Source organism: Malaya genurostris, chromosome 2 (assembly GCF_030247185.1).
Source record: "Malaya genurostris strain Urasoe2022 chromosome 2, Malgen_1.1, whole genome shotgun sequence".
Classification (NCBI taxonomy): Eukaryota; Metazoa; Arthropoda; class Insecta; order Diptera; family Culicidae; genus Malaya; species Malaya genurostris.
In genome coordinates this window covers 262,997,660-263,012,172 of record NC_080571.1, presented here as the reverse complement: position 1 = coordinate 263,012,172, position 14,513 = coordinate 262,997,660, and the positions used below count along the sequence as shown (strand labels likewise).

At 35.4% G+C, this 14,513-nt stretch overlaps 1 protein-coding gene across 1 annotated transcript in view; it reads right to left on the bottom strand.

Moving 5' to 3' along the window:
* Nucleotides 1-9,027: 9,027 nt before the first annotated feature.
* Nucleotides 9,028-14,513, bottom strand: part of LOC131429776 (uncharacterized) — an 80,322-nt gene continuing 74,836 nt past the window's right edge. The window contains exon 3 of the mRNA XM_058594117.1: nt 9,028-9,907. Within this exon, the coding sequence (XP_058450100.1) occupies nt 9,696-9,907 (212 nt within the window). The 3' untranslated portion in view covers nt 9,028-9,695. The remainder of the gene's footprint in view (nt 9,908-14,513) is intronic.

The window sequence follows — 14,513 nt, the reverse complement described above, 5'->3', positions numbered from 1 at the left end:
TAACTACGTCTTTGTTTTCTATATAAGAGTGTTAACTCAAAATTCGGGTATTAAAGTAGTTTTGAGCATCTACGACCAATTTTTTTTTCGCATAGCATAGGCGCTACTATTTAAACAGAGGCCCTTCACATAAACAGAATTAGAATTGAATCGATTTACACTGTTTACACGGTTCGTTAACGTCGTGAAAAAGTCTGCAGTACACGTTAACAAATGGACCATCTGTGGATTTATTTTGTGCGCTGTTCGTCTCGCACCAAAAGCAATCATTTTCATTGGCATTCTTCTGATTCTTTGCATTCGAAGTAAAAAAGGTCCTTTTCAGGGCATACAAAATTCTCAATTAAATTTTTCGAAAGTATATTTCATATAAAGACTATAGCCGGGTTTTCATACAAAAACTGCCCCCAAACAGAACAAAAATTGATATTCCCTTTAACTGCCATATTGATGGAGTTAGGGTGGTTCTTCTGATTTTCATTTTATTTATTTTTTTCCAAAACCTCTTTAGCAAAAAAATTGAAAAAAAATCAGGAATATCTTAGGAATTATGGGAAACCGAATTAATACGTTCTATTTAGGTCTTCGGAACTTGCTGCAGGCGCTTCGACTTGATTTCTATCTGGTTTATAGTATTTCTTAGGACTGCTAATAACTAACCTCGAAATCACAAGACTATCCCGAAAAAGATGTTGAAGTTAGAAACGAATTACAACCGTCCGCTGGCACACATGTTAACTATTGCATTCCCTAATTTGGTAAATCGAGCCAGGCGTGCGGGCGTTTGTAAATAACATAAGGAATAAAATTCTCTTATCATTATCAATTACGTCAATACTCAAGCCTTGAACTCAAGTTGTAGATAGAAATGCATGATATTCAGTTCTAAGGCCATGTGATTTATGATTTTAGATCTAAATACCATGCGTCTCCATCGAATGATGACAATTTGACGCATGCTTTTCCAAATGAATTATTTTTTTTAAGTCTGATATTATACCCGTCCACATTTTTTTAAAAATCTGAAGAAAATACAGCGTAATGTACTCATAAATGATTTATTTATGATGTAAAATCTAGAGTGGTACCAAAACTGTAAGTGCGATTAAAATAAATCGAAAATTTTGAACATTTTTTTTTCACATGAAATACATTTTGAAAAATTCTGAAAAAAATCAGAGAGGTTACCCATAATTCCTAAAATATTCCTGTTTTGCCTTTCTCATATAGAAAGGCTATGCAATCACTGTGAAAATCGACATTTTAACCGAGGCCCGGAGGGCCGAATGTCATATACCATTCGACTCAGCTCGACGAACTGAGCAAATTTCTGTGTGTGTGTGTGTGTGTCTGTGTCGGTCCGTGTGTGTGTGTGTCGGTCCGTGCGTGTGTGTATGTAACAAAAATATGCACTCACTTTTCTCAGAGATGGCTGAACCGATTTTCGCAAACTAAGATTCAAATGAAAGGTCTTATAATATCCTAAAAATTTGTAGAGCATTTTATCTAGATCAAACTTCTGGTTCCGGAACAAAAACGTGATAAGTGGAAAATTACCAATTTTATTAGTATTTTTCCACGCACGATGGTTAAAAACAAGTTCAAATCCCATAAAACGGTCTGATAAATTCTTCTAGTTTGCAGAGCTTGTTAGTTTGTGGGCATGAAAACTTAATTCGGCACTACTGGTCCCCTCTTTTCCTGTTCCGAGAGCACCGAAAGTGGAGAATAAAAACTCCTAAAACTAAATTCACTTTGATTTCTCTGCGATGTTTGAACAGATTTTCACAAATCTTGATTTGAATTAAAGTTCATACTGTCTTTAAAGCTACTGTGAAATTTCATGCGGATCCGACTTCCGGTTCCGCAGTTACAGGGCTATGAGTGTCAAAGTTTTCAAATCGCCATATGGAGTGACAATATGTACAACACCGAAAGAAGAAGAAAACACAAAACAAACAAGGCGTGCTTTGTTCTATTTCGTATACGTTGTGTAGTGATGTCAATAATAATAATAATAATAAAATAATAATAATAATAATAATAATAATAATAATAATAATAATAATAATAATAATAATAATAATAGTAATAATATTAATAATAATAATAATAATAATAATAATAATAATAATGATAATAATAATAATAATAATAATAATAATAATAATAATAATAATAATAATAATAATAATAATAATAATAATAATAATAATAATAATAATAACAATAATAATAATAATAATAACAATAATAATAATAATAAAAATCCTACTATATGTTTTATGCTGCTGATTCATGCTGTTTAGCAGTTTGTTGGTAGTAAACGAACCAACTTCGGCTATTCCGTTCATCTGTATCCGGTTTCAGAAGAATTGGAAATAGTGATTATAAACTGCAAAAAGGATCTCACTCACTTTTCTTGGAGGTGGCCAAATCGATTTTCACAAACTCATAGTTTCAAAAGAAAAGTCTTACAGTTTCATACGGAATTCCTTAATTTTTTGAGGATACTACTTTCGGTTTCGGAACTACAGGTTAAACAGGACTTATAGAGTTTGTGAGATTAGGTCCGAACAAATTTTCCGATTTCTTTTCAATAAACAGTTGTTTTTGCGAATTTCACGGTTATATTTATGATGTAATGAGTAATATGAGAAAGGCATCATTACACCACTAGGTGGATTAAAATAGGTTTTTTTCAATTTTTTTGCTCAAGAGGTTTTTTGAAAAAATTTAATAAAATGAAAATCAGAAGAACCTCCCAAACTCCACCAATATGGCAGTTTAAGGGTTAAAATTTTGGGAAAATCATCTCCAATATTAACACTTTCAAACAGCGTATATCAATTTGTGTTCTGTTTGGGGGCAGTTTTTGTATGAAAACCCGGCTATACCCTTTATATAAGCATATGTGAAACACAGAAAAAAGCTTCAGCCTAAAAATACAAAACAAAAATTAACTGTGATTTGAACAATAGTTGTATAGTCCTACGTCAATAGCTCGAACAATTTACAATTCAGTCGGGATAGGGAGGCTCTAATCAAGCTGGTAATCAATCCACCGTTGTGGATTACAAGGGATAACTAAAAATATTACCCATTTCACTAGATTTCCGTTGTAGCTGTTAGTAGACTATTGTCACTAATCATGCTGTTGGTGTACCGTTTAATTCTACTATGTCGCGTCATTACACTCTCACAAAGTCACTATATTCACAAAAGTGTATCAAACAGTGTAATACAGATAGGTAATTCGGAATGCTATTTACTTCCTTACTCAGTGTATCGGTTTTATAAGTTTTATAAGAGAAAGAATGGAAATAACATTCCGATATACTGTTTGATACACGTTTTTGAAAATAGTGACTTTTTGGGAGTGTAATGACGTGAAATAGTAGAATCAAACGGCACAACAACAGCACGATTAGTGATTACATATTTACTCGTTGAACAGTCGATTTTGCGCTGTGTGAGTTTCAGCGTTGCCAATGTGTCATATTTGTCCAAAATATTCCACATTCATATTTTGACAGACACTTTAGAAAACCTGTTTTTTTTTTATCTCAGCTGATTTTCAATTTTAAACATACGAGTACAACTGCTAAGTACGAACTTTTAATACCAGATGCGCACGTTTAAAATGTCGTTTTGTTGTCAACAGATGGCGCTAGATTTTTTTTAAGTATATTTCGAACCTCAAGCTTTATTTTATTGGTTAGGAATCATAATTAGAAGCGTTTGTAGTCCGTCGATTTGTAAATGAAGTTACACCGATTAACTAACACATGATTTGGAAATATTTAACTTTAAACTCTATATCAACAGTAGTCCATCCTTTATGTCGGACATCTCGAGTGTTATTGCGTCGATTTCAGCATTTTCTTCGAACTCGTCAATAGTGTTTACATACCGACACAAAAGATGGAGCACCCTGTACTTTTATCGAATAGTTTCCTGCTTTTTCATGTGACGATGGTTGTGGATATGAAATTTGCAATTGCAAATGTAAATGGAAATCCCTAAATGAATTCAGTTCTTAAAATAACATTGTGTTATGACATTAACATTAAAGTTTGAGATTTTTTTAAAACCCAGGATGGCGTCTACCGGGATGTTGCTCTTCATAATGTTGGTATCGGGCGAGATGGTTTCAAAATTTATGTTTTATGTCATCTAGTAATTAAAATTTTTGTCTAATAGCTTACCATATGAAAATTTTTGATCAAGTGTTATTAGTAGGTTTCGAAAATATGTTCTTTAACTAAATTTCTGTTTTGCATGTTCTTTAAGTCATTCTAAGTAAATTATTTGAGTCATTCTAAGTCCAACGATGGTGACTTCTTACAATATGTGTATTCGGCGAATACGTTTTGAGAATTTAGTTAATTATATAGCCGTTTTACCTTTCACTATAAAAAGGTAAGAAAGTTGCTGGAAAATCCGGCTTTTGATCGTTGCTCCACAGACTAGATGGGATCGGAAAATGCCTCTGTGTATATGTGTGTACATCATTAACAGATTCTAAACAGAGGGTCTAAATGATGAAAAATAACATCATTGTTGCGTTTTTTATTTTCAGAACTATCGTTCGACAAAATAAATTCGAACGTTTTGCGTAATAGAAAGCATCATTCGAAAAACATTTTGTACTTTTCGAAGATACGCGCTCAATTTTCTCAGAAATGGCTGAACCGATTTGAACAAACTTATGCTCGTTTGAAAGCTACTGTCGGGCTATTGATCAAGTTCAAAGATCAAACGGCTGTGACTTTTTGTTCCGGAGATATGATGGTATAAGTGACGTAACCGACAAAACGCGTTGATTTTTACCGCTCTTATACATATAAGGGTGCCAATATTTTGGGATTACCTCTAATTAAAAGTTAAAGCACCTCGAAAAATGTCCTCATGCAAAATTTGAGCTAAATCGGACATGCGTAAGAGGTGCTGCCTGGCGGTTAAAGTTTGAAAATTTTCGATCTTGAAAAAGCACCATAGGGGGGAGTACATGAAATTTCCAAAATCAAAATTTTTCTAGGTCCCAGAAAGTTGATTTTTCCAAATTTTTTTTTTTGAGATGACACTAAATCTCGACGTTTCATGCAATTCTAAGCATTTTGGCATCAAAATTATTTTTTCGATTTCGAAAATTTCATGTAAACCCATATGTCAAGAGTAAATCAAGTTAACTTGTGTAGGTAATTTGTGTATTACGTACATTTTATTTGATATGTAGGTCATAGATCTATGTATTCATATATGCAGTGCAACGAGTTTTTACAAAGTGGCTTGCACGATTGAGTTTCAAACAATCTTTTTTAACAAGAATTTATTCTCAAATGAATGTTAAGCCTGACATTTTATATGAAATATTAGTTTTGATCAATTTTCCACCAACGTTTGATGGAAAATTGCTTACATTTTGTGAATGTAGATTTTAAATTCTTTAATAAAAAAGTTAGCAACACTGCTTCAATGTATTTGTATTAGATTGCGCTACACAAAATAAACAAAACTAGATATTTCCTGTTACAAAAGCAGTTTTCCGGAAAAATAAGTAGTTTTACGACAATATTCCATATCCATTGCCTTTCGCGTGTTAAATTAAAGGTTCCTTTTCTGCCGGATTACTAATAGTAATCCGGGTACGTAAATCTTTGTATCGCAATAATTTCTGCAAGATTAAATCCATATAGGAATGTATTTGTTGCTAATCAAATGTGTCAGTGGAAGTAAGCTGAAACTGAAATAATTTTTCTCGAGCAGTTTTAAGGAAAACGGAAGAGTTTTAGACTAAGATTTTCGCTTTTCTTGAATTGCAATTTCAAGTAGTATGAACCGATTGGTTAATTTTTCAACCATATGGAAGATTTATTGAGTAAAATCAGTAAAAGAAGTGCCGAAATTTGGTTTTACGCACACACTGTTGACATTACTCATACGCTTGCAAAGAGTCTTGCTCCTTAACGAATGTATTTTCTGATCCAATGATTCTTGGTTCAAGTCGCGGCGGTCGCTATTCAGTATTCACATCTTTTTTTATTTCAACGATTTTCCTGTCATGGGATTTCAGACACAATATTTAATTTTTTTTTTTTCGTTTATTTATACCCGGTTTTAACCTAATTATGTTCGTTCACCGGGTATATTGAATGTTCTTGCACTTAAATTTACGTGAACTGTGACGCTCGATTTATGTGCATCTAATAAGATGTAAAACTAAAGGATTTTTGCGAAATGTGTGCACGTAGGGTTTTGTGAATAGCACAAATTTATCAATACTGAGTTTAAAATTAGTTAACTATTCAACACATAAATTTTATATAGCATTTCCAAAAAAAAGACTACCAACATTTTATTTCGTTTTAGATTCGGTGGAATGGCTAAAAGTTCTTATAACTCCTCACATCATCTATTGTACACTCTCTTCGTCAAATGTGATACACAGAAAAAAATTATGAACTTCACAGGTGACATAATTCTGCAAACGATACAAATCATAATTACATAACTTGTCAAATGACGCAATATTCCATTCGTACAGAATTTTACAGGTTCCGACTATAATTTGCACTGGTTTACCAAGTGCCGCTGTAGGGGTTTATATGTATAAATTACTCATTAGGCAGATATGTGCTTCTGTGGCTCGGTTGATTAGCTGGGGAGCTTTGTGATCTAATATTTCTCGGTTCAAGTCGCGCTGCTGCTATCGATCTTTTGTTTTTTGTTTAATTCGATTTCAACCCATGTAATTTTCAAATCACACAATATTACATGTTCTTGAATATAGATTTGTGTGCAAACTGACGCTCCATTTATGTGCATCTTACAAGATGTAAAATCACAAGATTTTTTCGAACTGTGTGCCAAAACTGTCCCCAACATTTCAAAGCCTATATTTTCTTCGAAGACTTTTTTATCCGCAGCTGCAAAATGCATACCAACACAGAAATTATTCTCACATACCTTGCGTCTTTCTCTATAGAAAAGATAAATGAGGCACGTCCAGAAAGTAAGTGTACTAAACTTTTGTAGGGTTCGAAAAAAAATATTGAAACAAAAACTTATTTAGTTACATTTGTACATATGCAAATTATTTCTCTACATAGTCACTAGAAATGGTCGGTTGAGCATTTTTTCAAACCCGACCCGACTCGTACCCGATCGATATAAAAAATTTTACCCGAATCGGAGATTTTTTTTTCTTCCAAAAACGTGCCCGACCCACACCAGATAAAAAATAAAAATCTTTACCCGTACCCGATCTGAACCTGGAAAAATCCCGAAACCCGACCAAATTTCTTAACCCAGTTCGCTTTTACATCTCATCCAAGTCAGTCGATTAAACATAAAACCGCTTACGTTCGAGACGAAAGAAACCAAGTATAGTATTGTGTAGTGAACAATAGAACGATCTCAAAATGAGTGAACAAAACGAACAAAAGCTATCGCCGACACGAAAGAATACAATTGTTGTTGACTTCAGGCAGTGCAAAATTCGACCTTCGATACGAGAACTTGAAGCTTTGCTTAAGGAGCAAATGCATCTTGACATTAAACGTGTGCATTTACTTCAATTCAATAAGATAAATAATGTGATTTACATCCAGTTTTATAAAGAGTTGGATGTAATTCAATTCGCAAAAGACAATGACAACGTGCACTATGTGGAGCACGAGAACATTAAGTACAACATGGAAGATAGTGCTATATGTAGAAGTGCGTGTGCATGATCTTCCTTCAAGCGTCATTGATCCTTATATTCGCCATACCATGTCCCAATACGGGAAGATTCTCTCTATCGAAAAAGAAAAGTGGAAGATTTTTTTCCCCGGTATTCGAAATGGCGTACGTTTATTACGCATACACTTCAAGAGGCATATACCTTCTTATGTGATTTTCGGTCAAGATACAAGAATTCCGTGCAAATCACTTGTTACCTATGACAATCAGATGGCCACATGTCAATATTGTTAAAAAGCTGTTCACTACGGTAAGCCATGTGATAAACTGGACAAGGAGACAACCACACCAAAGGACAACGGTGCTTCCTTCACATCAACCCTAAGCAACCCCAGTACACCTATGACAGTCACCAACAACAGTGAAGCATCCCCTTCAACGAAACCATCCAACGTATCCCCTATAGAACAAAGTACACCAGCTGCAGTTAACAACTTACCATCCAACCAACCAGCAACTGCAAACATTGTACAACAAGACGCAACTAGCAACGAAATCAACCAAAATACCACCGATGCGGTAATGGATGACGAGACGAACCACGAACGAAGTGCCCCTCAACCCTCGCAAGAGGGAAATGGAAGCTCCTCTCACCCTAGAAAAAGGGTGACAACGAGATCCAACTCAAAAAAAAAATTATTTAAAAAATCGACTCAATCGGCCACGTAAAGCTTGTACGCAAATAGGCCTGAATAAAAATATCTTTTAAATACAAAAAAAAATTCTTAACCCGAACACGATCTGTACCCGTTGAAAATTCAAAAAAATCGGCACCCGTACCCGAACCGAATTACTGGAAAACCTCGGATTTCACTTTTCCTCCGCCGCCAACTCATCATATGTCTTCTTGAATTATTTTACCACACGGGACACGATCGAATTGTCGACTTCTGTTTCGTGGTCCATCTACTCTGGATTTTGCACGACCGGGCTTTAAAATTTTAACCATTCGATAAATTGTGGCAATGTTTTGCACATATAAACATTACACACTGAACTATTTTTAGCTGAAATTTTATAAATTTTTACCAATGCAATAAAGAGTTATACCCTAAAGGAGGTGGTGCTTTTTTCGAGTTTAATTTCTAATCTTGTCTCCTTTTAAAAAAATATAGTCCAACAACCAGAATACATCGATATGTAATACAGATATGTTATTCGCTGAGAATCCAGTATTCACTAAAAATAAATCCTTACCTGCAATAGAGTTACCCGTCTGCTCTAGCAAACTAACAAAGCTATCAAAATTCACTTTCGGTTACAACAGAGCTCTCGCTCGAATTGGTCTTTTGAGAACAACGTTTATTTCTTTCTTTTTGTTCATCATTCTTGTTACAGTTATTATGTACATGGAAACACTTATTTCTACAGAACCGCACCGAATTGAACATTTTTTGCATGAGGCAAAATGGGATTTCGTCTTACTCATAGTTAGTTGAATTCGAGAAACTGATTCGATTGTTTTGTAATCAATGGACAGATGAGAACAAGATCCTTTTTTTCTCTACGATCTCTAGTGACGTGCAGCAGGTGTAATCTAATGGTATAGCTTATGAAATCGTGTGATGTAACAATATTTGTACATTTACTTCTTATTTACGAGTGTTTACAGTTGCAGATCGTGTAAAAAAAAGAACGTACGGGCGATCGCGGATTTTATTGAAGATGTGCGACTGTATCCCGAAGAAACTAGTGTTCTCGTGTTGTCTTATCGTATAACATGTATAGTTGGATGGGAAAGTTTCAGATCATCATAATAAATACTTTTCTTCGTTCAATAAAACATTCGAGACGATTAAGGCAACGACGGTTATCGTACGTGATTACAGCTTGAACTGCTGTAAAATGTGGGTCTTCTGATTCAGTTATTGAAATTATTATTAATTATTATTAGGTTTAAAGCTAATTGGTAAGGGGAGAGGACGGTGCAATCGGCGGGAGGGTTCAAGTTACCATGCGAGCAGCTTGGCAACCAGGGCCGCCAGGACAATCATCACCAGTGCAGGGCCGTACTGGGAAGCCCCGTTGCAGCCATCGGTCGTGCAGGTTTCACAAAATTCGGTCTTGATGTAGGACGGTGTTTGTGCGTTGATGCAGCTGTTCGGCGGAGCGTTCACATCTTCCCAGGCGCACGAGCGGGAAATCACTACGCGGTCGTTAACTGCAACGAAATAAAAAAAAAAGATGCAAATTCAGTACGGATGCAAATTCAGTAGCATGCAATGAGCCGTATAACATGATTATGGCAGTGAACTTGATCTTTCTTCCCAAAGTCGCCCGTACCGCCAGATCCGGTAGAGGTCGTACAAACTAAATGTGTGCTGTTCCGCACAAATCAATGCCAATCGTGTAGGAGTGTAGTGTAACGAGCGAGGGTTTGCCAACGGAAACATACATGTCTAAAATGTACTTCTATTTTGGTTTCGCTACATGCATAAATGCGTTCACCGGCAGATGATGCGCTCGAATAAAGCAACAATGCATGGCCACAGTTCTATCCACCGGAATTCCACCGTGAGGTGATTAGCAAGAATCGCACAGCTATCCGATGATGATTCGCTTCGATTAATCTCTGGGTCAGTGAGGCAGTCGTGGAATTCAGACGATGTCAAGGTGCTTTTCGGTCAAGATAACACATGGCGATAAGTGATGTCACTTGTTTTTCCAAAGTCTGGTACATGATCGAGTCCGAATTTAAAATGAATATCTAAACGAATATATGTTTCAAAACAAATATATGTTTCAAAAATGTTTTAAAATAACTATTTGTTAGCTAGTACATAACATTTCCAAATAATGTCTGAAATACAATAATGGAACTTTTCCGATAGTTTACAGGAATCACTAGTTGGTGAGTTTGACTAACCACGTGCAACAAAAAGAGCTCAATAGCCAGTATGTTTGAATGATAATAATAAAACTACTGTTCTGAGTCTTAGACAGACGATTTTTTAGCTCTCAACGTTTCGTTTGTTTCATGAATACTGACATTTATTTATTATTTCACTCAAATAAAAACAAATCGTGATTGGAGAAAATGGGTTTCCTATGTGTTGCAAGGTGTCTGATGAGGTAAAGAGAAAATAGAGGTAAGTAATTGATTAACATCACCCAAAGGCAACAAAAATTTACTGCTGATTATTACAAACGAAAACTTTAAATTGTTAAACACTAGAATAATCACGCACGAAAAATATCATGCCTTTCTGATAGAAAGTAGTTGCAGAATTGAACAGCCGAAAAGGTCGCCAAACCAGAAACGACTTCCTCCGGTATAGGTAAAACTTTCGACACGTTTTGAGTATGGCAAACCATTTGTTTTGAATGGTTGGAGTAACTGATTCGTCGCAAACAAATTTTAAAAGTTGCTAATGCACGTTATACATGCACTTTTATTAAATCAAACATTTGAACTCGAAAATCGTTGGTTGTATAACAATATCCAAGTTATCCTAGAAGAAGTTGTGGAAAATCAATCAGGCACTACAGAATCATGTATACTGAAAAAGTTGAATACGTATTTCAATATCGTTTATTTCGACCCGGTTTTAACCTAATTGTGGTCGTTCGCCGAGTGTAGTATAAAATGCATTTTGACGTTGATTTGATTAGTGCTTTAATGGTAAAGAAGAAGTGGAAAAATACTTCATAATCAACTCTCAGCTGGTTACTTCACAGTTCTTCATCCCAGTAATCCGACTTGCTTCTCTTTCGTGAAAAATTCCTCTACAATTGATCTGATTCTAACAGATCAAAATCACATTTGTAATGAACCGATCACACATGCTGACTTGGACTCAGATCATCTTCCTGTAACATTCAGACTTTCCAACGCAGCTATAATTAATCCAATTAGTTCTATATTCAACTATCATAGAGCTAATTGGTTGGATTACAGATCTCACATTGAAAATCATGTGGATCATGAAACTATTTTAGAAAAATCTGCAGACATCGACACAGCAATTGATAATTTGAATCATTACATTATCGAAGCTAGAAATCTTTCAGTTCTCAAAGCTCAAACTAAATTAAATTCTCCTATGATCGATGACAATCTTTAACTGCTCATTCGGTTGAAAAATGTTCGTCGACGACAATATCAACGTTCTCGTGATCCTGCTATGAAAAGCATAGTTAAGGATTTACAAAAAGAAATTGAACATAGATTTACTCTTTTGCGAAATGAAAATTTCGCTTAAGAAGTTGAACAAATTAAACCATATTCTAAATCTTTCTGGAAACTTTCTAAGGTTCTTAAGAAAACTCAAAAAACCAATTCCTGCTCTCAAGGAACGAAATCAAATACTTCTTACAAATGGCGAAAAAGCTCAAAAACTTGCTCAGCACTTCGAGAGTGTCCACAATTTTCATTTGAACGTTGTGAGTTCTATTGAAAATGAAGTCTCACTGAAATATGATCATATTTCAACTCAAGTGTTATTACCAAAAGACATTATTGAGACGAATTTTGATGAAATTAAGTCAATCATTAGAAAACTTAAAAACATGAGGGCTTCTGGTAATGATGGAATTTTTAATATTGAATAATAAATATTAAATATTATTCAAAATCTTCCCGATGTTGCCTTGAGACTCTTGGTTAAAATTTTCAACAAGTGTTTTTCATTAGTTTACTTCCCAAAAAAAAGGAAAAACGCTAAACTAATTCCTATCCTCAAACCTGATAAAAAACCCAGTAGAAACATCAAGTTATCGACCAATTAGTTTACTTTCTTTTATCAGTAAACTTTTTGAAAAAATTATCTTGTTGAGAATGATGTCTCATATAAATAAGAATTCTTTTTATTTTTTACCAGAGCAGTTTGAATTTCGTCATAAACATTCAACTACTCATCAACTTGTCAGAGTAACGAACATGATAAAAGCAAATAAATCTTCTGGGTTTTCCACTGGAGTAGCTCTTCTAGACATAAGCATTCGACAGTGTTTGGCACAAAGGTTTAATAAAGACTGTCCCAGAAAGCATGGACGCACTTTGATTTCGCTGTAAATAATTCACAAGTGTTAGATATTCAAATTTTATTCGATATACCGATAATATTAGACTACAACAACAGAATATTATTCTCAATATTTGCTACTTAGCCATTGTAGAGCTGGCACACCTTCTTGCGAAACGTTCCTCATTAAATTCCGTACAGACTTCTTGGCGACAAGTTTTGACACTTTTTTCCAATCTTTTTCGAATTGTTGAATGGTTTCGGCTGCCGAGACATGTTTCCTAAAATGTGCCTTCGTTAATGCCCAAAATTCCTCATTTGGTCGAAGTTGTGGGCAATTTGGTGGATTCATGTCTTTTGGAACGAAAGTGACATTTTTGGTAGAATACCATTCTACCGTTGATTTTGAGTAGTGGCAAGAAGCAAGATCTGGCCAGAAGACAACAGGATCCTTGTGGCTACGAATCATGGGTAGAATTCGTTTTTGTAAACATTTCTTGATGTATGCTGTTCATTGAAGCAGTGGTGATGAAGGGTTTCGAAATCTTACCGCAGCTACAAATGGCTTGCCAGACCATAGCTTTCCCACCAAATTTTTTGGCCACATCCCGAACTGAAACCACCTTCTTTTGCTCGAACGCCTTTAGTATACGTTTATCCAACTGAGGGTTAGCAGGACCTTTTTTCGACCCGTTTTCGGTTTATCCTCAAAGGTGTTATCCCCACCGAACTTCCTGATTGCATTTCACACGGCTTTTTCACTTACTCTTTCCATTTTGGCTATCTTTCTCAGTGACAGTCCGCGTTCTGTGCACCATTTGTACACAATTTTTCGAAATGTCTGATTTCCAGTTTCCTATTTATTTGATCAAAATGATTCAAAATTATTTAACTGATCGTACTCTCCAGGTTAGCTATCAGAATTGTAAATCTGATTTGCTACCCGTACGAGTAGGTGTTCCGCAGGGTTCGAGAGTAGCTATAATCTTGTAAAAGGTGATTTTTTTGAGGTTAGGATTTTCATGCATTAGTATTTGCTCAGATTTTTTGAGGTTATGATTTTCATGCATTATTATTTGCTCAGTATGCTCTGACATTTCATCATGAATAGACTTACTAACGAGCAACGCTTGCAAATCAGTGAATGGGCCCTAGAAAAGTTGGCAGAAAATCCGCTTTTTTATCGACAAATTTTGTTCAGCGATGAGGCTCATTTCTGGTTGAATGGCTACGTAAATAAGCAAAATTGCCGCATTTGGAGTGAAGAGCAACCAGAAGCCGTTCAAGAACTGCCCATGCATCCCGAAAAATGCACTGTTTGGTGTGGTTTGTACGCTGGTGGAATCATTGGACCGTATTTTTTCAAAGATGCTGTTGGACGCAACGTTACAGTGAATGGCGATCGCTATCGTTCGATGCTAACAAACTTTTTGTTGCCAAAAATGGAAGAACTGAACTTGGTAGACATGTGGTTTCAACAAGATGGCGCTACATGCCACACAGCTCGCGATTCTATGGCCATTTTGAGGGAAAACTTCGGAGAACAATTCATCTCAAGAAATGGACCGGTAAGTTGGCCACCAAGATCATGCGATTTGACGCCTTTAGACTATTTTTTGTGGGGCTACGTCAAGTCTAAAGTCTACAGAAATAAGCCAGTAACTATTCCAGCTTTGGAAGACAACATTTCCGAAGAAATTCGGGCTATTCCGGCCGAAATGCTCGAAAAAGTTGCCCAAAATTGGACTTTCCGAATGGACCACCTAAGACGCAGCCGCGGTCAACATTTAAATGAAATTATCT